The sequence below is a fragment of the Silurus aristotelis genome (assembly GCF_946808225.1).
Source record: "Silurus aristotelis genome assembly, chromosome: 7".
NCBI lineage: Eukaryota > Metazoa > Chordata > Actinopteri > Siluriformes > Siluridae > Silurus > Silurus aristotelis.
Window position 1 is genome coordinate 28,941,148 of NC_139580.1, and position 23,439 is coordinate 28,964,586.

General features: G+C 40.2%; 1 protein-coding gene across 6 annotated transcripts in view; it reads right to left on the bottom strand.

Moving 5' to 3' along the window:
* anks1b (ankyrin repeat and sterile alpha motif domain containing 1B) overlaps positions 1–23,439 on the bottom strand; it is a 251,294-nt gene that overhangs the window by 162,232 nt on the left and 65,623 nt on the right. For 2 of the 6 annotated variants that reach the window (XM_083546162.1, XM_083546165.1), the window contains exons 4-9: positions 22,253–22,549; positions 17,263–17,338; positions 16,372–16,473; positions 13,897–14,019; positions 7,708–7,889; positions 5,452–5,532 (exon numbers count right to left, since the gene is read on the bottom strand). In XM_083546162.1, coding sequence (XP_083402288.1) covers positions 5,452–5,532; positions 7,708–7,889; positions 13,897–14,019; positions 16,372–16,473; positions 17,263–17,338; positions 22,253–22,549 — 861 coding nt within the window. Of the gene's footprint in view, positions 1–5,451; positions 5,533–7,707; positions 7,890–13,896; positions 14,020–16,371; positions 16,474–17,262; positions 17,339–17,979; positions 18,165–22,252; positions 22,550–23,439 lie in introns of those variants that run through there. The other 4 variants (XM_083546166.1, XM_083546167.1, XM_083546169.1 and 1 more) reach the window with 2 other exon arrangements.

A 23,439-nucleotide genomic window follows, 5' to 3' on the forward strand; every position in this document is an offset into this window, starting at 1 on the left:
GCTACAGATGAAATAAAAGTGTTTTGATTTGAAAGCAAACTTGGGAAAAGTGCTAGGGGAGTAAGGGAATACGAATCACTATCGATTCAAGGTATGAGTTTTCTTTAACCTGAATTTTTATGGTTAAAATTTTCCAAACTTGTCCTTTCAGTGTCTTAGTGACCCTTGGATACTTGGAGGCCTGGTACTATACATATCCCTTACTCCTCAGAATTGGTTTAACAGTTAAGACTTTCAGTAGACTTCTCAAGTATAAACCCGTATCCAAAAAAGTTGGGACACTGCACAAATTGTGAATAAAATAAGAATGCAATGATGTGGAAGTTTTGTATTTCAATTTTTTATTTAGAATACAACATAGATGACATTTCAAATGTTTAAACTGAGAAAATGTATCATTTTTAAGGGAAAAATAAGTTGATTTTAAATTTTATGGCATCAACAGATCTCAAAAAAGTTGGGACAAGGCCATGTTTACCACTGTGTGGCGTCCCCTCTTCTTTTTTATAACAGTCTGCAAACGTCTGGGGACTGAGGAGACAAGTTTAGAAATAGGGATGTTGTCCCATTCTTGTCTAATACAGGCTTCTAGTTGCTCAACTGTCTTAGGTCTTCTTTGTTGCATCTTCCTCTTTATGATGCGCCAATTGTTTTCTATGGGTGAAAGATCTGGACTGCAGTCTGGCCATTTCAGTACCTGGATCCTTCTTCTACACAGCCATGATGTTGTAATTGATGCAGTATGTGGTCTGGCATTGTCATGTTGGAAAATGTAAGGTCTTTCCTGAAAGAGACGACGTCTGGATGGAAGCATATGTTGTTTGAGAACTTGGATATACCTTTCAGCATTGAAGGTGCCTTTCCAGATGTGTAAGCTGCCCATGCCACACGCACCCAATCTTCTCGTCCCTACACTGGCTACCTGTTAAGTTTCGAATCGACTACAAACTACTACTTCTTACTTATAAAACACTAGATGGTTTATCTCCATGTATCTATCCAGTCTTTTAACACGCTACAATCCGTCACGCTCCCTGAGATCTCAAAACTCTGGACTTCTAGTAGTTCCTAGAATAGCAAAGTCCACTAAAGGTGGTAGATCATTCTCACATTTAGCTCCTAAACTCTGGAACAGTCTTCCTGACAGTGTTCGGGCTCAGACACACTCATCCAGTTTAAGTGCAGATTAAAAACATATCTTTTTAGCAAAGCCTACACATAACATACGTCTCACATCATAACCTTGTGCTCCAGAACATCTGATCACATGCACATTATCAACTTGTTCTATTAATATCATGAACAGCAGCTACGCTAATTCCTCTCCACTGCTTCTCTTTCTCTCCCCATCCCGAGGCATCCTGAGGTTTGGCCAGCTCCAGTCACGTCCCACCTCATGAAGATTATGGACCTTTAAAGAAGTAGATGCCGAACCCGCAAACATCCCGTACCATCCCGTAGGCTTTCCAGTACCACGTACCAGTGCCAATTGGATCCCACTTCATGTGTGGAGTTTGGACATAAGACCTCCTGGAGTGTTTAAAGGCTCTGGCATGGAGAAGCTGGTGTTGGATCTGTGATGATCACAAATGTTAAGCTATTTTATGAGTTGCTCAGTAGCTCCTAGTTTTATAACCATAAAGACTGTATAAGACTGTAGAAAGATCATAACTTATAATTTTATACTCCAGTGCTCATGTTAGTTCTCTCTCTCCAGTGTTCTGTATTGTTGAAAGATTTATGATCACACCTCTTGATGTCACCCAAATGAGGATGCACTTCTGGATCATGTTTAGATATGGCTTCTTTTTTGACCTATAGAGTTTTAGCCGGCAACAGAGAATGGCACGGTGGATTGTGTTCACCGACAATGTTTTCTGGAAGTATTCCTGAGCCCAAGTTGTGATTTCCATTACAGTAGCATTCCTGTATGTGATGCAGTGCCGTCTAAGGGCCCGAAGATTACGGGCATCCATTATGGTTTTCCGGCCTTGACCCTTAAGCACAGAGAAGAGATTGTTCCAGATTCTTTAATTCTTTGGATGATATTATGCAATGTATAACTCATACTCTTTGCAATTTGTCTCTGAGAAACTCCTTTCTGATGTTGCTCCACTATTTTTCGCCGCAGCATTGGGGGAATTGGTGATCCTCTGCCCATCTTGACTTTTGAGAGACACTGCTACTCTGAGAGGCTCTTTTTATACCCAATTATGTTGCCAATTGACCTAATAAGTTGCAAATTGGTCCTCCAGCTGTTCCTTATATGTACATTTTACTTTTCCGGCCTCTTATTGCTACCTGTCCCAACTTTTTTGGAATGTGGAGCGTTTATGAAATCCAAAATGAGCCAATATTTGGCATGAAATTTAAAAATGTCTCACTTTCAACATTTGATATGTTTTCTATATTCTATTGTGAATAAAATATACTTTTATGAGATTTGTAAATTATTGCATTCCTTTTTTATCACAATTTGTACAGTGTCCCACATTTTTTGAAATCAGGTTTGTAGGTGTCAAGCTATCTAGAGATGTACCAGCTCCAGCTGGATCCCACTTCATGAGATTTCAGACATTGGACTTTGAGGATAAACAACCTTTTAATCAGTACTCAAAATAACCTTCTACATTTGCTGTTTAAGCATTTAAACTGCTCAGGAGCTCCTGGTTCCAAATCTCCAACTGACTGTAGAAAGAATGCTACTCATAATCACACACTCCAGTGCTCATGTTAATTCTTACTGTTTATATTTTATTAATGCTTTATAATCACTCTCTTGGTCTCACCCAGATGAGGATGGTTCCCCTTTTGGGTCTGGTTCCTCAAAAGAGGTTTCTCCCTCATACCATCTAAGGGAGTTTTACCTTGCCACAGTCACCCCAGGCTGCTCATCATGGCAAAAACAAATATAAATAAATAAATACACATAATTCACTTAAATTTTAATTACATTCTGTAAAGCTGCTTCCATTGTAAAAACCACCAGAAATAAACTTAAATTGAATTGCATTGAAACATCTGGAAAAATCTGAGCAAAGATAAAGCCCCATCTATATATTAATGGCAAGTATGCCCTTTTGGAACTTGTAGACCTTTGCACCTCAGAAGCATGTAATAATCAATAACCAGCCAGAGAAATGTGTGAGCCTGTGTTTTTAGAGAATACTTTCTTTTTTTGTTGGCCTCTGTCAACAGACTCTGCTTCTATAGCAGATGCTAAAGAACTAGCAAAGCACCCAACTGCTAAACATTCCAGAAGTCATTCAATACCAAACACTTATTCATCTGCAAGAAGATAAAACTAATTGTCTTAGCAAAAAACAAGGTACACAAGCCCAAAGAGACACCTTTGGTCATGAATATAGCTATATAAAAGCAGCTTTTAACAGAGAACTGGAAAAGACCAAAATTCTGTTGTCAAATGTGAATTGGAGTTATAATGCATTACCAAAGGTGGAAAGCCTCTTAACTGCCACCTGCCATAGTTTCTTTTCAGCTCACCGAAAGAGAGAAGATTGATAATTAAACCGTGCCAAACGATAGACTCACGATGATGAGCTTACACAGAACCTTATAATGTCCAATTCAGTGTAATCTTCACTCCAGCTGGGTCTCCAGTCTCTTCATGATGAACAGGCTCTTTTGGGGCGTCTAAGTGCGCAGCCAATCAGAAGCAAAGGGGAAGCATTGTGAAAATACTGGCAAAGTAGCCCAGAAAGATGACAATATTCCTTTTGTATTCCAACAAGCGAGTGTGTGTGCTCTGCCAGAGCCAGCTGTGGTGCATTGAATGCTCCATTGATAGAGAAACGATCTATTTGTTTGTGAAGCAGGGGAGATACTAAAAGACACAACATGAAGTATTCGCACATCCTGCCTTGCTGTTTTGAGGCCCAGATTCATGCTGGTTTGCCGCTTAATCGTATTCGGTGGGCGACGGCTTGAAGCAAAATGATTCATTCTGAAATCTAGCATGGAATTCACTTCCAGGTTCTGGGCTTGATTTCATATGACAACTTTGCTTATTTAAATAAAGTATGGCCACTCCTGATAGGTTGATCCACATCAAGAAAGAATGGTTTTGCATCTACTCCTCTATTTGCTGTTTGACGAAAACAACACCTGATGGTTACTCATGACTGAAGTGGTTTTTTTTTTTGGTTTGTGTTTTTTTTTTAATCAGTTAGAACATTGGTCCAAGCTGTGTTATTACAAAAAGATCTAAGCACAAGAGATGGAAGGCACATGCCAGTCATTTCCACGAGGAGATGTTCTGTCCAATGTTATTGTTATTGTATTGTTTCCTGGAGGCGCTGCTGTTAAAACTCATAGTGATAAAACTTCCTAACCCCAACCCTAACCCAGACTTGCACCGATGGTAATATGTTTACTTTATGTGTGGTTTCTTTTTGAAATGGCGTCGAAAAGCTCAGGAACAACATGTGCTGTTCGTGGTTGCACTTATAACCAGACAAGGTTTCATTTTTGGCTTAAGCAAAAGCGCTACATAAACAAAGATAAAGTGAGACTGCCTTTGCCAGAGTACAGGACATGTCTGTCTTTCCTCACCTGACTGCATTCTCTACCTTTCTATTTTTTCCTTCTCTTCTTTTTTTAGCTTCTCCCATTAGGGGTTGCAGCAGCGGATCATCCGTCTCCATACCCCTCTGTCCTGTACATCTGCCTCTTTCAAACCAACTACCTGCATGTCTTCTCTTACCACATCCATAAAAATCCATTTTGGCCTTCCTCTTCTCCTCCTTCCTGGTGGCTCCATCCTCAACATTCTCCTACCGATATACCCAATGTCCCTCCTTCTCCTTTTGCTCTCCTGCACTTCCTAATTCCACCACCACGTCTCTTTTTCTTCCTATCTATTTCGAAATGTCACACCTAGCACCTTTCTAGCTCTCTCCCTTATCAATTCTGCAGTAGTTGCCCAATCATCCAGCACCTTTTAAGTCACCCTATGCTCCACCTTCTTCTTAAATGAAGTATTTACCACTGCCATTTCCATCCTTTTAGCAAAATCTACCACCATCTTACCTTCCACGTTCCTACCCATAACCTCCTCATCATCTCTGTTCCCTTCACCTACATGCCCATTAAAGTCTGCCCTAATCACAAATTGTTCATTATTAGGTACACTCTCCTCCACTTAATTTAACTCCCTCCAGGATTTTTCATTCTCCTCCATCTCAGAACCCACTTGTGAAGGCACCAATAACATTTATCATCACCCCTTCAACTTCCAGCTTCACGTTCATCACCATATCAGACCTTCTCTTCCATCCACACCATGAAAGTACAGTTTAAACCCACCTCCAATGTTCCTGGTCTTACTCCCTTTCCACTTGGTCTCCTCAACAGACAACATATATACCTTTTACCTCTCCATCATTTAGACCCTTTACCAGTCATAGTACCAACATTTAAAGTACCTCCTACCATTCTCCTTTTCCTGCTGCCTCTGTAGACGTCTTCCTCCTCTCCTTCTCCACCTCCTGCTCCTTCTATTGCATTCTCTACCTTTATAGAAGAAATAATAGTCTTTCTTACTTTTTATTTTCTTTTTTGTAGCTTTTAGATGTAAAACACTAGCACTCAGATCATGCTCAGATCATGCTTCTGCTACTGGCCTAATGCTAATCCAAAATGTCCTGCAGAAAGTTCTAGAAACACTTTTCTAATCCTGTGCATCCCCGTCATTCCCAATAAATGTCTCATCATCTTTTAATTCTGCCTAATGCTAATGGTAATACTAATAATATATTACAATCATCATCATCATCATCATCATTATCATCATCATATCATATCAAGTCAAGTCAAGTTTTAAGAGTCAAGTCAAGAGTTAAGGTGAGCTAAAAAAGCACTGCCTTTCTTTCCCGATCTCCACACCGAGGAGTCCAGGTCATGGAATAATCGTTTTCGGCCCGCTTCTTCAGTTCTACGAGGAACACGACATTATCCTTGAACTGCTTCGTGCTACAGACCTGTCTCTCTAAGCCACCAAGGAGACTGCCAGGGCTTTTAGTCGGTCTATGGCAGCCCTGTTGGCCATCAAGAGACACTTGTGGTTGACCCTCTCTGATCTGAATAACAGCCTTTCATGGCAACTGGCCTGTTCGGCAATGCTGTCAATGCTGTGGTCAACAGGTTCCAGGAGACCAAGAGCCAGACATCGGCTTTCCAGCGATCGCCACTCGGACTTCCCCGCCATGGAGGGCTTTGACAAAGAATGATGCAGGCACACCAAACTCCTGCTTGAATAGAGTCGATCCTTACGGCTGTCAAGATATTGAAAGAAGACCAGTCACTTACTCTGAAGACTGCTGGGTCTGATGGCAGCTGTATCCAATGTGATACCTTTTGGCTTTATGTTTGCTGCACATAAAACTCCTGCAATGGTGGCTCAGGCTCAGCGGGTTGTCCCTGAAGGGCAAACCGGTCTGCATGATCAAGGTCACATGGCGAGCCTCATGAGCCTTAGACATGTGGACGAAACCTTGGTTCCTGTCACAGGGCCTCGTGTTGGGACCTCCTTGTCGTTGCGTAACTCTGATGACAGATACCTTCCTCACAGGCTGGTGGTGGTCATTAATGGCTGCTCTGCCCAGGGTATATAGGAAGGGCCCCATCTCTTGGGGCACATCAACTGCCTGGAGATTCTTGCATTGAAGTATTTCCTTCCAGACCTGAGGGGCTATCATGTGCTGGTCCATATGGATAACACATCTGTGGTCTCTTATATCAACCATCAGGGGGGTCCATTCAGAAGTACTGGAGCAAATATGAAGGAAGTTTTACAGAGCACAAGTGGACCAGTTTGTGACCCAAAAGACCTCACACTGTCCCCTCTGGTTTTCCCTTACTAACCCAGCCCTCTCGGACTGGACTCCATGGTGCAGACATGGAAGAGGCTGAAATTCCTTCAAGAACGGTTCGCCGAAGGGTTGGTCTTCCTCCACCCTACAGGTTTACGTGTCTGCTATTGCTACATATCATGCTCTGCTTGCTGAGCGATCACTAGAGAGAATTCCTGTTAGTGGCATGCTTCGCGGTACCCGGAGGCTGAGGCCTAGAGTGCCTTTGTGGGATCTGGCTGTGGTTCTTGAAGTCCTGTCCAAGCCTCCGTTGGAGCCTTTGCATGAGGTGCCGATTAAGCTCAAATTTTGCTCACATTCATGCGCATAGGCTTTCCTCCTCAGGACCTGCCCTAAAATCATGCTTACACTATATGGGCAAACATTTGTGGATACTTGGCTATAATATAAGTATGTGCTTCTTTTCGAAAGTTCTATTTCATTTGCTCATTCAGTTCTATGTCCATTTGCTGTCTTAATAAGCTCCACTCTTCTGAGAAGATGTTCCACTATATTTTGTGGAGATTCTTTCAGACACAAGAGTGTCAGGTTAGGTGAGGTAATAAGGCCTGGGGTGCAGTCAGCATTTACATTCATCCTAAAGTATCTGTGAGTCCCTACTATTGTTTTGTAGCTTCTTAGTAATATGATGAACCAGATGTGAGAATGACAAGATCACAAGATTACAATATCCACAAGATAAAAAACTATGTATATATTGCAATCTTTGTGGTGAAAGTTTGAGGAAGAACCACATATGGGTGGAAAGGTCGGGTGAACTAATACTTTTGGCCCTATACTGTGTGTTAGATTGATGAAAATGCAGCTCTGGTTGTACCTTCCTGATGTTTGTGAGTGTGGTGTTTCTCTCCTCGTCCGAGAGAGTGCCACTGCAGAAGCTCTCCATGGACTGTGAGTGTGATGAAATGGCCTGGCAGAGCTCCTCAAACGAGTAATCCCTGTCCCGGCACATCTTTATGTCGTTTAGTAACTTCGACAATTCCCCCGTCACCGTTTCATCTGCAGATAAAGGGGGAAAATTAAATAAAGTTTGAAGACAAGTTTCGTTTTTGCTTAAAATGTTTAAATTTTTAGGCTTCCTTATTTAATACTTTTATTTATTTATTATTTATTTATTTATGATTTATTGACTAAAAGTGGGATTTCATAAATAACCTCCCTCCTGTCATACACTTTCCCTCAACTGTTTCTGGCTTAGATGAATTAATGTCAGGCCAAGGAGCTTCACTCCCTTCATCTTTCACCCTCATTTCACACACTCATTCCATCGGCTCGGTTATAAACAAGTATTAAATAAAAATAATTTTTCAGACATGCTTGAATTTGTGGAAAGTACATGAGAATTAACATTTCTATTAGTTACGGTACGATGGTTACTGATTTGATATAAATGATGTGATGCTTCAATTTAAAAAAGTGTGCATCAGAAAGTTAGACATTTCTATTGCGATGCGTAATTTTTTTATGTCACATATTTGCGTAGATCAAAAAAACGATTTATTTATATACAATTATTATTATTTTTTACCAACATTTTGTGACCAATATTTAATATGTTGAATGATTTCTCCTAGTTTCACCACTGCTGCTACGTGAATATGACGTATCACAACACTACGGAGACCGAGGCGTGTTCTGAGAGTCACATAAAATACAGATTAACATGGCAGAGGTAGAGCTGCATCTTCCTGGAGACAGAACAGGCAGAGATAGCAAAAGTACACACATCCTTCACTCAAGTAAAATTACAGATACTCATGTTTGAAAAGACTCTGGTAAAAAGGTTAAATTACTGACTACAATTTTTCATTTAAGTTAAAGTAAAGAGGTTCGGTCTCTCATATGTACTTGTATGACTTGTAAGTAAAAAGTAGCCATTATGACTACCTGTTTTAGTGTCACACAGGTAACTGCACGTCACATCATATTAGCATATTAATAATTTATTTATTTTGTTATTTAATGAATGTATCCATGCTGAACATCCATCATATACAGTGAGGAAAATAAGTATTTGAACACCCTGCTATTTTGCAAGTTCTCCCACTTAGAAATCATGGAGGGGTCTGAAATTGTCATCGTAGGTCCACTGTGAGAGACATAATTTAAAAAAATAAAATCCAGAAATCAGAATGTATGATTTTTAAACTATTTATTTGTATGATACAGCTGCAAATAAGTATTTTAACACCTGTCTATCAGCTAGAATTCTGACCCTCAAAGACCTGTTAGTCTGCCTTTAAAATGTCCACCTCCACTACATTTATTATCCTAAATTAGATGCACCTGTTTGAGGTCGTTAGCTGCATAAAGACACCTGTCCACCCCATACAATCAGTAAGAATCCAACTACTAACATGGCCAAGACCAAAGAGCTGTCCAAAGACACTAGAGACAAAATTGTACACCTCCACAAGGCTGGAAAGGGCTACGGGGAAATTGCCAAGCAGCTTAGTGAAAAAAGGTCCACTGTTGGAGCAATCATTAGAAAATGGAAGAAGCTAAACATGACTGTCAATCTCCCTCAGACTGGGGCTCCATGCAAGATCTCACCTCGTGGGGTCTCAATGATCCTAAGGAAGGTAAGAAATCAGCCCAGAACTACACGGGAGGAGCTGGTCAATGACCTGAAAAGAGCTGGGACCACCGTTTTCAAGGTTACTGTTGGTAATACACTAAGACGTCATGGTTTGAAATCATGCATGGCACGGAAGGTTCCCCTGCTTGAACCAGCACATGTCCAGGCACGTCTTAAGTTTGCCAATGACCATTTGAATGATCCAGAGGAGTCATGGGAGAAAGTCATGTGGTCAGATGAGACCAAAATAGAACTTTTGGGTCATAATTCCACTAAACGTGTTTGGAGGAAGAAGAATGATGAGTACCATCCCAAGAACACCATCCCTACTGTGAAGCATGGGGGTGGTAGCATCATGCTTTGGGGGTGTTTTTCTGCACATGGGACAGGGCGACTGCACTGTATTAAGGAGAGGATGACCGGGGCCATGTATTGCGAGATTTTGGGGAACAACCTCCTTCCCTCAGTTAGAGCATTGAAGATGGGTCGAGGCTGGGTCTTCCAACATGACAATGACCCGAAGCACACAGCCAGGATAACCAAGGAGTGGCTCTGTAAGAAGTATATCAAGGTTCTGGCGTGGCCCAGCCAGTCTCCAGACCTAAACCCAATAGAGAATCTTTGGAGGGAGCTCAAACTCCGTGTTTCTCAGCGACAGGCCAGAAACCTGACTGATACTTATTTGCAGCTGTATCATACAAATAAATAGTTAAAAAATCATACATTGTGATTTCTGGATTTTTTTTTTTAGATTATGTCTCTCACAGTGGACATGCACCTACGATGACAATTTCAGACCCCTCCATGATTTCTAAGTGGGAGAACTTGCAAAATAGCAGGGTGTTCAAATACTTATTTTCCTCACTGTAGAACACAAGCAGAGAAAAGATGATGATGATCAGCCGATCAGAAAAGTCACTGACTCCCTCTGTCACATCCACATTAACCCCAGACTTCTTGTTGCCTTCTACCCTGCTCGTTATTAGCTTTGTAAACTAGCTTACGTCCGTGGTGCGTGAGAGACAGGAAATGAAACACCAGTGGTACATTGAAAGAAATATGTTGATGGTCTGAGATCGGCACGCAGTGAGAAGAAAAAATAATGATCATATCACCAAATAGATAAAAACTGAAGTAACGAGCCTGTTGTAAAAATTTAAAAAGTAGAATGTACAGATATTTGTGTAAACATTTAGCATGAAAGTAAAAATTTGTCTGAAAAATAAAAAGTGAAGTAAAGTACTGATACCAGAGAAATCTACTTACAATCTAAGTACAGTAGCGAATAGGGGCGGCACGGTTCACAAAACCCACAGTTCGGTTCGTATCACGGTTTTAGGGTCACGGTTTTCGGTTCTTTTTGTTATTTTTTCTTTTAATCTTCAACACTCCAGAAATTTCCTTCAGCATTTGATATATAGCTTATTAGCTTAATTATCCACAATTTAGGATACAGTGTTAACATTTTTGTAATGTAATCATGCACTAACTGAATCGAGAGGGAATATTAAACCGTGGCTCGAGTACATTCATCAGCTGACAAAATCCTTCACACTTAATCACGCTGCACGGTTGCTATATTTTGCTATAAACATCCCCAATGCTTTAGTTCTGGCTATTGCCCTGTCCGACTTCTCACTGAGAGGCTGCTTAAATGATGCGGACAGTAGAAGTTGTTTCCTAACCGGCTCTCCCCTGTTTGTGCTTATCGACACATTGGCGTGATGTCTTCTCAAATAAACTGTTATATTAGAAGTGTTAGCATTAGCATATTGAATGCATTTTGCACAATGCTTGCACACAGTCACAGTTCTATCTACTGTTTTATTTCCGTTGTCATCGTAAGTAACATGAAATGCAAAATGTTCCCACACACCGGATTTGAACGACGCGGGTGCATCCGCCAACTCTGGGCAGCCTTCATTATCTCCTCCACTTGCCATTTCTGCAGCACATCTTACTCAACTTTTACTGTCTATATGTATGTTCGCGCTAAACTGTCTGAGGCGAGACTGAGCACGAGGCTACATTGCGCATGCGTCGAACCGTGCGACGCACACGTGAACCGAACCGAGACAAGCGAACCGAACGGTTCGGGTGTTTTTTCATGTACCATGCCACACCTAGTAGCGAAGTATTTGTACTTCATTACTTCCCACCTCTGAAAAAAGTAAAAAACATCTGGTTTTATTTCACCTCTTTTCTTTTTTTTTGCACTACTAAAGCCTGTTTGTGAAAGGGACATGCTTGTCTGTCTGAACCAAAGTAATAAAAGTGAACTCTCTGAACCACATTGCTATGACATGCATAGCATCACATTTTTTCCATTGCATTGAATCACATTGTAATTGAATCAAATCGAAATCTGATCCAACTGCATCGGTAGTCGATTGCTTCCTACGTATCTTTAATGTTTTGTATCCTTGGTTATGCACACTCCTTCCATCAGCAAGTTTCCGAGGCATACGCTCATTTGTATACAGTGTTTCTATTTCTAATAGCTGAAGATATGTTAGATATTTATAATAGCATGTTAGAACAGCCAACATTTACATGGTATTGATATAAAATCGAGCAAAAATGGGCTTGAACAAGCCTCGAGCATTGCAGTCATTCCAATCGCCTCCTCTGTAAACGTCAGGTATGGGAAGAACTGTAAGTGCGAGCGCTCTACTAAGTGCTGAGTTGCACCTTTGTGCGTAGTGATGTGTGCTAACATCTATTATGCTCGCTGCAAATTTTTTAGGTTCGGCTGCAATCGACATTGTTAAGAAAATGCAGTCGCAGCAATAGACGAGGCATGAGTTCAGCAGTAATCCCGAACACAGAAACGCTACGCCCTTCCACTCAGCTGGAACGCCTAAATCCTGGAAACATATTACAAGCCAGAACCATAAAACCCAGCTCGCACATCTGGCTCTGGTATGCAGCTGTTCCTGAAAAAGTCATTGTTAATTTTATGAATTGTTCAGGAGCGACTGCATATCAGGGTCTGATGAGAGATCGGACCACTAGGTCACTGCTACAGCAAGAAAATTAACGTTTTGATTATTTTTTCCTCCTCATATTATGATTTGCTTCACATTCGAAAGTGGGCTACTCAGTTTTATGTCCTCCTTTACCTAACATCAGTACCTGCACTGGGAGGTGGTAGCTCAGTGATTATGGCATTGGACCTTGGATCTTGGAACAGAAGGTCATGAGTTCAAAACCATTCTCCTACTGATATACCCCATGTCCCCCAAACCATCTCAATCTCGCCTCCCTCACCTTGTGTCCAAAACGTCCTACTTGCGCTGTCCCTCTAATAAACTCCTTCACTCGTGTCCATCCTCGTTACTCCAAATGAAAATCTTAACATCTTCAGCTCTGCTCCCTCCAGCTCCACCTCCAGTCTCTTTACTCAATGCCACTGTCTCTAAACCATATAACAGCTCAGGTCTCACCACATACTCTTCTATCACAAATCACTCCTGCTATCACTCTTCTTCACCCACTCCACCCTGCCTGCACTCTTTTCTTCACTTCTCTAACACACTCTTCATTACTTTGCACTGTTGACCCCAGGTACCTGAACTCCTCCACCTTCTCCACCTCTTCTCCCTGCAACCGCACCCCTCCACTGCCCTCTCTCTCATTCACACACATGTACTCTGTCTTACTCCTACTGACTTTCATTCCCCTTCTCTCCAACGCGTACCTCCACCTCTCCAGGTTCTTCTCAACCTTCTCCCTACTCTCACCACAAATTACAATATCATCCGCAAACATCATAGTCCAAAATAAAACTTTTTACTTAATAATTCTACATTTATTTTACAATAGCTTAAACACAGCACAAGGAATTTTTAAACATAAATCGATGTAATATTTATGTAATTTACGTAAATGCTCGCCAAGATTTTTGACATTATTTTGTCTGCAGAATTCAAGAAATAATGTGTGTTATGTTATGGAGGACTGTACAGTGAATGTAGGAGGTACTGCCTTAATAACCCTGCAGTAAGTGTGCTGTGTGCATGTGATTGATGAATGTGCAGGTAAAAATTCAACTGAAATTGCATTAAATCTGGTTGTTTTAACGAAGATTATACTGCAAGATTTTTTTTCCCCAACTACATTTAGGTTCTCTAAATGACACCTGCAATTATGTAAATCCCCAGTTTATTTCCATTAATTCCTGTTAATTCCCATAAATTGTTGTAATTCCTATGACAAGTTTCTAGTCTTGAAAATTCCTGGAATTTTGCAATCCTAATTCTAAATCGCTCTGCATGCCAAATGCCGTAAATATATACGTATAAAAGCGTGTAAAAACGAATTAAAAAAGGTAGAATACGACAGTACCATGTGTGACCACTAGGTCGTGCTATTACCTTGAATGTAATCTATCAAAGACAGTACCATCTCTTTCTCACACACACTTACTTTTGTGTCTGAGTGACGGTGAGGCAGCAGGTGAGGATATGGAGGTGCGAGGTGCAGGCACTGGACACTGGAGAATCGGCTCGTCTGGAACTTGTTCACTGTCTTTCTGTGCCATCATGAATTCTATCAGAAAGACACAGAAACAGTTTTGTCCAAATGTCTCCAGTTAAGAGTTGATACTCAATCCTACATCAGGTTAAATAAAAAACAGAAAAATAAGTTGTCAGAGAGAATGAGAGGCCTGTTGAGATGTCAGAGGTCAACCTGTTTGACTGCCTCAGTTATGGAGATGCACATCCCTAATATTTATATTTGGATTCAACCTATTCATTAGTCAGTAGTCGAACTGGACGATGCAAATATGTTAAAAACGATGCATTGTGAAACAAATGGCAACTTAAATCCGACAAACAATTTTTAAATCAAATCATTACATCGTATACCTTTATGGCAATGCACCGATTTGAATCACTGATGCTTACCATCCCTAATAAATAATGTAGTGTATTAAGGTTAATTATATTTTCATTAGTATTATCATTACTATTATTATGTAGCTCAGTGTTGCGACTTCTGAACAAAAGGCTATTGTTCAAATCCCAGCACTACCAAACTGCCACTGCTGAGAACTTGAGCAAAACCCTTGCTGTTGCTGAGGAACTGTTGTATAAACGAGACAATTGACAACTGCTTGCATGAGGCAGCACACAGGACATCAGCTTCAAGCACAGATAAACACTGGTCAAAGTAAGCAAGTCTTAGTTTTAACTGTGAAAAGAAGACTTCAAGGAGATCAGGTGGCAGTAAGAAAGCCATTGGCCATTTCCTTGGCCACCATCAGTGGACTACTGAAGACTATAAGAAGGTGTTATGGGTTGATGAATCAAATTGTTCGGTTTGTCATACAAAAATATGTTCCTCACTGTGTGACACTCAAAGGAAGCATGATGGTCTGAGGCTCTTTAGCTGGATTCAGAGTCGGTGACATGCACAGCATGAATTGCAAACTGAACCAAAACTGCTATTACTAACTTAGAAGAAAAGAACAATATGGTAGGCTTTAAATCCTGGAATGGCTAGCACAGTCTCCAAACTGAAAGTGTACACAAGTGTGAAGGCAAAGCGTCCTATACACATATTCACCTCCCGGATTTATAGCCCCTAGCCAGAAATTGCTAGATGTAAAATGTAAAGGTGTATCAATCTACAATCCCAATTCCAAATAAAATTAGGACACTGTGTAAAATGTAAATAAACACATAATCTCATAAACCTGTTTCACAATAGAAAACATGTCAGATGTTTAAATTGAGGAAATGTACCATTGTACGGAAAAAATAAGGTCATTTGGAATTTGATGGCTGTCTTCTTCTTCTTCTTCTTCTTCTTCTTTTAGTTTCTCCCATTAGGGGTCGCCACAGTGGCTCATCCGTCTCCATACCCCCCTGTCCTCTACATCTGCCTCTTTCAACCCAACTACCTGCATGTCTTCCGTCACCACATCCATAAACCTCCTCCTTGGCCTTCCTCTTTTCCTCCTTCCTGGTGTCTCCATCCTCGGCATTCTCCTACTGATATACCCCATGTCCCTCCTCTGCACATGTCCAAACCATCTCAATCTCTCCTTCCTCACCGTGTCTCCAAAACGTCCTACATGCGCTGTTCCTCTAACACATCTCAAACAAGATGTAACATGGCAACAAGGTTGGAAAAAGTGATTTAAATGAAACATATTACAACTAATGAGGTTAATTGACAGCAGGTCAGTAAGATGACTGGGTATAAATACAGTAGTGTATCCTGGAGAGGCAGAGTCTCTCAGAAGTAAAGATGGCCAGAGCTTCACCAAACGGTAAAAAACTGTGTTTTACTGTGTTAATTGTGGAACAATTTCAGAAAAATGTTCATTAACATAAAATTGCAAATCAGTTGAATATCATTTATAGTGTATAATATAATCAAAAGTTCCAAAGAATCTGTGTGCACAAGGGACAAGAGCGAAAATCAATATTGGATATTCGTGATCTTTGGGCATCCTCAGTTCTGTAATGGAAATCACTGCATGGGCTCATTAACACCTCCTGGAATCATTGTCTGGGAACACAGTTTGCCATGTCATCCACAATGGCAGGTTAAATCTCTATCATGCAAAGAAGAGGGCACGCGTGAACATGATCTATAAACGCTGACATCCTCTCTGGACCAAAGCTCATTTAAAATGTCGGGAAGTGGAAAACTGTTCTGTGGTCAGACGAATCGAAATTTTATCTTCTATTCTCAGTTTCAACATTAAATTTTTTGGTTGATGGCGAATGTAAAAAGGGTTTATGAGATTTGCAAATCATTGCATTCTGTTATTATTTACAATTTGCACAGTGTAACAAAATGTTTGGAATTAGTGTTTAGTGTAAGATAAAATGTATGTAAGTGAATGTGGACATGAAAAAAACTGAAAAATGGTGAAACTTGTATTACCTTGTATTAGAGCTGTGATTTGTTGGGATTTCTGAGCCGGGTGTTCCCTTAGTAGCTCTAGTGCAGTTTTCCCATGACAATCTTGAATGTTCACATCAATCCCTAAGAAGAAAAAGAAAAGAAAAAGAGAGCGAGAAAAAAGGATAAGAAATCAAGAAAAATGAAAGACAACGAAAGCAAGTTACGAAGAACATAGGTGTGTCTCGTCAAGACCAAGAAGTACAGCTCTGAGAATGTTGTTAATTGCTAATATAAATCAGATGCTAACATAATCCTTTGATCCGCACATAAGACAATACGTGATACACGCTAATAAAACACACGTACACGTTGCGCAAACACTACAGAACGCAATGAATGATTCTCGCTCCCAGTTCAGTCAGGAAAAAAAACATCAACATCCCGAAGCCTATTCACTACACAGGAAGCTCCTGAAACTCATGCTTCCTATTCCACAGTTGGCTCTTAGCGGGAAACTGCAGGGTCTCTTACACACACACACACACACACACACACACACACACACACACACACACACACACACACACACACACACACACACACACACACACACACACACACAGACACTATTCATGGAAATATGAATATAGCTAAATAATGCTATGTTACAATCTAACCTGATACAAAAATACATCTCATTTAGTTCACACAACACACACAACACAAACACAACACACAACAACAACAACGATGACTTTGGACCTTGTGGCCAGGAGATACTGTGATGGCAAGGGCAAGGGCAAGGGCAAGAGCAGGGGCAGGAAAGGAAAGGAAAGGAAAGGAAAGGAAAGGAAAGGAAAGGAAAGGAAAGGAAAGGAAAGGAAAGGAAAGGAAAGGAAAGGAATCATCAGTGTATTGCAGTGGACTTACCTGTATCAAGCAGGAGTCGAACTACATCCATTTTTCCATAAAGAGCAGCCTCATGTAGCGCGCTGCCCGTCTCCGTCTGCCAGCAACAGAGAAAAAGATCAAGAGAGAGAGAAGAGAGATAAAAAGAGAGTGAGCATATACACACTGAAGTGAGGGGTGGAAAATATGAACTAACAGTCTACATCAACATAATCATGCAGCATTTGCAAAGTAAATTAGACAACAGTCATGTCGCTTAGCCTGGAGATCCATCACGCATTCCAGCCGTGTGTATGTACAAAATTATGATTTACAGGGCTATAATACTGAGGAAGGGCAGCAAACATGGTGTGTGCAAGACTCAGAGAGCTGGTGAGAGTGAAAATAAATATACAGTAGAAGGAAAAGAATAAAAATGAAAAAATGCAAAGTAATAGAAAGATGTCATTGAAACCAAACACTGATCACATGATTACAGAGTCTCTTAAGCATCGCTCCTGATCTGTAGCTATAGCACAGGCTAAAAGGCCAAGCCAGCGCAACATTAAGCTCATTCGGTCATAGAGCCACGATCCGAGCTGGAATATTTTTATATTCCCATTTGTCTACGATTTCTAACATCCTTCTATTGATCTTTATTATTAGTATACATTTACTTGAATGCTGTCCTTTCTGAGATGCTTGTGAACTATCAGATTACTATCTGCACACAAGAGAAATACCTCAATCTCTACTTACATCTGCAGCTTCACTCAAGTCAAACGTCTCAGATCTGAAGGCTCGATACAAAAAGAAAATTCCACAAACAAACTTCTCACTTAGACAGAGTCTCAACTGCCATTTGGTCCATCGATGAAGCCTGTAGAAGATGCAGAGCAGAAGTGTACTCCTGATGAGCTCTGGTCCCACAGAGAGGCAGGAAGTCCAGCCCCTTCTGCACTGAGGACCACTTCCTGATCCTGTTTCCCATGATGATTAGTTAACAATGTCAGCAGAGCAAACAGAGAAGAGAGAGTCCTTTCTCTCCTGCTGTCTCTCTATTTCCCTCCTTCTTTTTCAATGTACATGTTCATTTGCAAATGTTTTCAGTTCTGTATACACCTGCTTTGGTCTTAGCAAGAGAGATGAAAATTCCTACCTCTCTTTATCAACTTGTGCTGTTAATATCATGAACAGCAGCTACGCTAATTTCTCTCCTCTGCTTCCCTTTCTCTACCCATCCCGAGGCATCCTGAGGTTCCTCCAGCCCCAGTCACGTCCCACCTCCTAAAGATTATGGACCTTTAAAGAAGTAGATGCCGACCCCCAAACATCCCGAACCATCTGGAGACGTACCAGCACCATTTGGATCCCACTTCATGTAAAGTGTGTACATTGGACCTCTTTGAGTGATTTAAGGCTCTGGCATGGAGAAGCTGGTGTTGGATCTGTGATGATCGCAAATGTTGAGCTATTTTATGAGTTCAGTAGCTCCTGGTTCCACAACCTAAAATGACTGTATAAGACTGTAGAAAGGACATTACTTATAATCTTATACTCCAGTGCTCATGTTAGTTCTCACTCTCCAGTGTTCTGTATTGTTTATTAAATATAATCACACTCTTGATGTTACCCAAATGAGGATCAGTTCCCTTTTGAGTCTGGTTCCTCTCAAGGTTTCTTCCTCATAACATCTAAGGGAGTTTTTCCTTGCCACAGTCGCCACGGCTGCTTATCAGCGATAAATACACATCATTCACCTTCACTGTTAAATTCTGTAAAGCTGCTTTGAGACAATGTCTGTTGTGAAAAGCGCAATAGAAATGACCTTGACTTGACTATATAGGTCTCATGATGGATGGAATTTCCAGGAATTGTTGAGCGTTCATGTCTGTTTTTTTTTTTTCTTTTCACCTTTTACATTTCACAGATGATCTTATCTAGCTGATCCAGAGCAACTTACAATTATCTTATTTGTATAAGTGAGAAGTTGACTGTTACGGTCTTTTGTTAAAGGGTCTAGCAGGGGCAGCTTTGTGGTACAGGGATTTGAACTCATGACCTTCTGATCAGAAGTCCAACGTCTTAAACACTGAGCTATCACCTCCCACAACTGAGGTTCTGTTTTTTGCTTGCCTCATGCTTCTGAGTTTTGCATAGCTTTTTACTTATTATTCTACTACGATTGTGATGAAAACCAACGGTGATCATTTGCATGCATCTTTAGACTCTAGGACATGCGTCTAGAGTGAACAAATTCACAATCTGCAACCTCTGTAAAATGTAAATAATCACAGAATGCAGTTATTTGAAAATCTCAATTGGAAATTAATTTTGTGGCTGCAACAAGTCTTGGAAAAAAAGTGGAAACAGGGCAACAAAAGTCTGGAAAAGTAAGTGTTACTAAAACTAAACAGCTGGAAAAACGAATGTGGTTCATTGACAGCAGGTCAGTAAGATATTTGGGTATAAATTGTGTATCTTATAGAGGCAAAGTCTCTCAGAAGTGAAGATAGGAAGCTTCACCAATCAGTCAATCATTCACCAGTCTCAAAGACTCTGTGCACAAGGGTGAAAATCGATTTTGGATCGAAAATTGGATGGCCATGATCTTTAAGCCCTCTCTGCATTGAAAACAGTCATGATTCTGTAATGGAAATCACTGCATGGGCTTATTAACATCTACAGAAATCATTTTCTGTAACCACAGTTTGCCATGTCATCCACAAATGCAGATTAAATTTCTATCATGCAAAGAAGAAGTCATACTTAAACATGGCCCAAAAACACCACCATCCTCTCTGGGCCAAAGGCAAAGTGCAAAACTGTTCTGTGGTCAGATAATTAAAAGTTTACATTTCTATTTGGAAACCATAAACACCATGTCCTCCAGACTGAAGAGGAGAGGGACCATCAGGCTTGTTATCATTATTTGAAAATGTTTGGTGCATCATAAAACAAAAAACACAACAAAGGACACCCAGAACTGTTGAGCAGCTAGAATCCTGTATCAGACACATATATGGGACAACATTTCTCTTCCAAAACTTGAGAAACTGGTCTCCTCAGTTTCCAGATGTATACAGACAGAAGACGTGATGCTAAACAGGGGTAGACATGGCCCTGTCCCAATTTTTTTTTTTAGACTGTGTGTTGCAGCTATCAAATTTAAAATGACCTTAAAATGGTACTGTATATATTCTAAGTTTAAACACTTAATATGTTTTTTTTGCTTTATTGTGAATAATATATGGATTTATGATTTGCAATTCATTGTGTTTTGTTTTTATTTTACATTTTACACACACAACTTATTTTAAATTATGGTTGTACATTGTAATAGGATTGTCAGCATGATTTCACGAGAAATAAGAACAAATGAACGAAAATGTGGATTTCAATATACAGTATAATAATGTCATAAGAAACAGTATAAGCATTGATCTCAGCCAGACCTTGAGCTTATTGATTTGCTCTAAATTTGCATATAGCATAAGCACTCATTACATCATCTTGTTGTCCTGTACCAAGGAAAGCGAGATAGTTGTAAGACATAAAAAAAGAAGGAGAGAAAGTCTGGTTTCAAAGTGGTTCAGGTTGCAGAAGACGTATGTAAAAGAGTTCGCAGATGACTAGAACAAGTCCGTAATAAATAGCAGATATATGAAGAACATACACAAACCCACATATGTTTCAACCTAAGGCCCTGCTATAGGAACCTACTGTTGTCTCTCAGAGCCAGATCAATTATATATCTCATCCCAGGGCAATAAGCTCACCCTCTACTCATTCTCTCACTTTCACACTTTCTTCTCCTCTCTCTTTAATATAGATTTATTCCATATTTATATTAACAGCAGAGTAACATCAGGACCAAATGTCCAAAAGTGTCAAGGACACTCTGTCCTGTCAGTCACACTGATCACAGCCAATCAATGAGTATCCATGAGCTCAGGTATGCAGAAGATGGTAAATAGTGATGGGAAGATCGGATCCTTTTGGCGAATCGGTTCTTTGAATCTCGCTCATTAAAATAAACGAATATTTTTTTAAATCATTTAGTTCATTTCGTACTTTTTATCAATTATATTATAAATAAATTTTTATACGTATTATAAATAAGCAGATCCTCCAACACGTTTACATACACCAACTTTGACTATAGTTCCAATAATTAAAATATGGCAATGCAACTAAAGACAATAAAGATAAACAGAATGATTAGTTCACCTCTCATATCTACTGGTCCATGTCATTATTTCTTTCTAACGTGACTCCCATAATTATTGTAACAATTATGTCGGACCAAAAAAAAAGATCTATTGCATTGTGTAGCATCTATCGGAGTGACATGATAAAAGAACGAATGACTCGGACCAGAGGTCTCATGGGATGATTTCTGTTTCCTGTGTAATGCTCTGCATAGCATCTATGTGAGAAACGTGACAAAAGAACACACGAGTCGGACTAGACGCGTCGAGAGGTAAACTACTCAATTCTGTTTTCTGTACATAACCTACAGAAATTTTGCGATGCTTTGCTCACGCACATCTTGTAGAAAATGAACGAATCACTCTTTTAGACCACACATTCTTCTGAGTCACATTAAAGATTTGTTCAAAATGAATGAATCACTCATGCAAAACCCATCACTAGTACGAGGTGGCATCAAAAAGGTTTAAAGGCTAGTTTTGTAACACGCCAACAGATGGCAGGACAATGCTGCACGCACAGTCACAGGAGGCACTGGACCTTCATAAGTCAGTGTGCCAAATGTCGTCATTCCTGTGTACATCGGTAGATGTGCAACTGGTACCAATTTGACCTTTAAATGAGCTCTGTCATTCAAATGAGCTCTGTTGCTCTGTAATGCAGAAGCTTGCAAAATGTAGTTTGCTGCTTTCATGAGTTTTTTAAGAAAGCACCTTTCTTGACTGAACGATAGGAAATTTGGAAGGTGACCAAACTGAGTGAAAAAATAAAGAATGGAAATGAGAGGATATGGCAACCACTTTTACAAAGAAATACACACCTCGGTGTTGACGTCCATGCCAGTCTCCAGGAGCACCTGCACGGTGGTGTGATGGCCGTTGCGGGCGGCGAGGTGCAGAGGTGTGTGCTGGCGTGTGTTAAGGCTCATGAGGTTGGGGTGAGCGTTCAGCAGCATGCGCACCACCTGCAGCCTCCCGTACAGTGCTGCCAGGTCCAGCGGTGTCTCACCACGCCGATTTCTCATGCTCGGGTCGGTCAGCTCCTGCAGCAGCACACACACCACCTCCGAGTGTCCATACTGAGCCGCACAGTGCAACGCCGTCTCCTTCTCATGGTTCTGCAACACAGAGAACGAGATCTGGATTTAGAACTAAATAACACACCGATCAGGTCTTTCTTCACTTTGGATCTGCAAGATTCATCTCAACCCCCTACCTCTGAATAGAGTTCTCTTCAGTTGGAGACCACTCTGTGTGAGGATGGTTCCACCGTAACAGTCTAGGGTTATACTGTACAAGAGTTAGGGTTTATACTGTACAACTTCATAACCTCTTTATCTCTGTAAATGCTGCCTTGAGACAATGTCCATTGTTAAAACCGTCTACAAATAAATATGCAGTGAATTGAACTTCTGAGTTTCACAGCTAATCAATACTAATAAATAGGAAATCCGTAATCATTCGATAGGATTGAGTTTAATGGATCTGTAAAACTAATTACTGTGATTTAAAACTATTAAATAAATTAATTGTGGCTAAATTTAGCATGCAGCCAGAAATCTATGCAGATTCATGTCTAATTACCGGTTTGACTATACAAGTTTCAGTCCTATCTCACATGTTCACATGGTTTTATACTCCATCATGGCTACTTTATCAGCTCTTAACTATTTGACAATGATCAGGCACAAATCAGCAGCCAATATATACATAGCTAGAGGTCATGTTTGGTTAGCGTCCATCTGCAGGCTGCCTGTCATGGTTGCTTACTAAAGTGTATTGTTTGTATTTTGTTATAATCCATGCCAATTATGTGCAATAATTTCAGTGCAATAATAATAATAATAATAATAATAATAATAATAATAATAATAATAATAATAATTTATAATTGTTACATGTGCAATACCTTGTGTAACTATTATTGTAGTCTGAATTTTCTCCCATTTGTTTTCACTGCTGCTACACATTTCATTACAGTTCCTATAGAAAATATGTATATTTATTT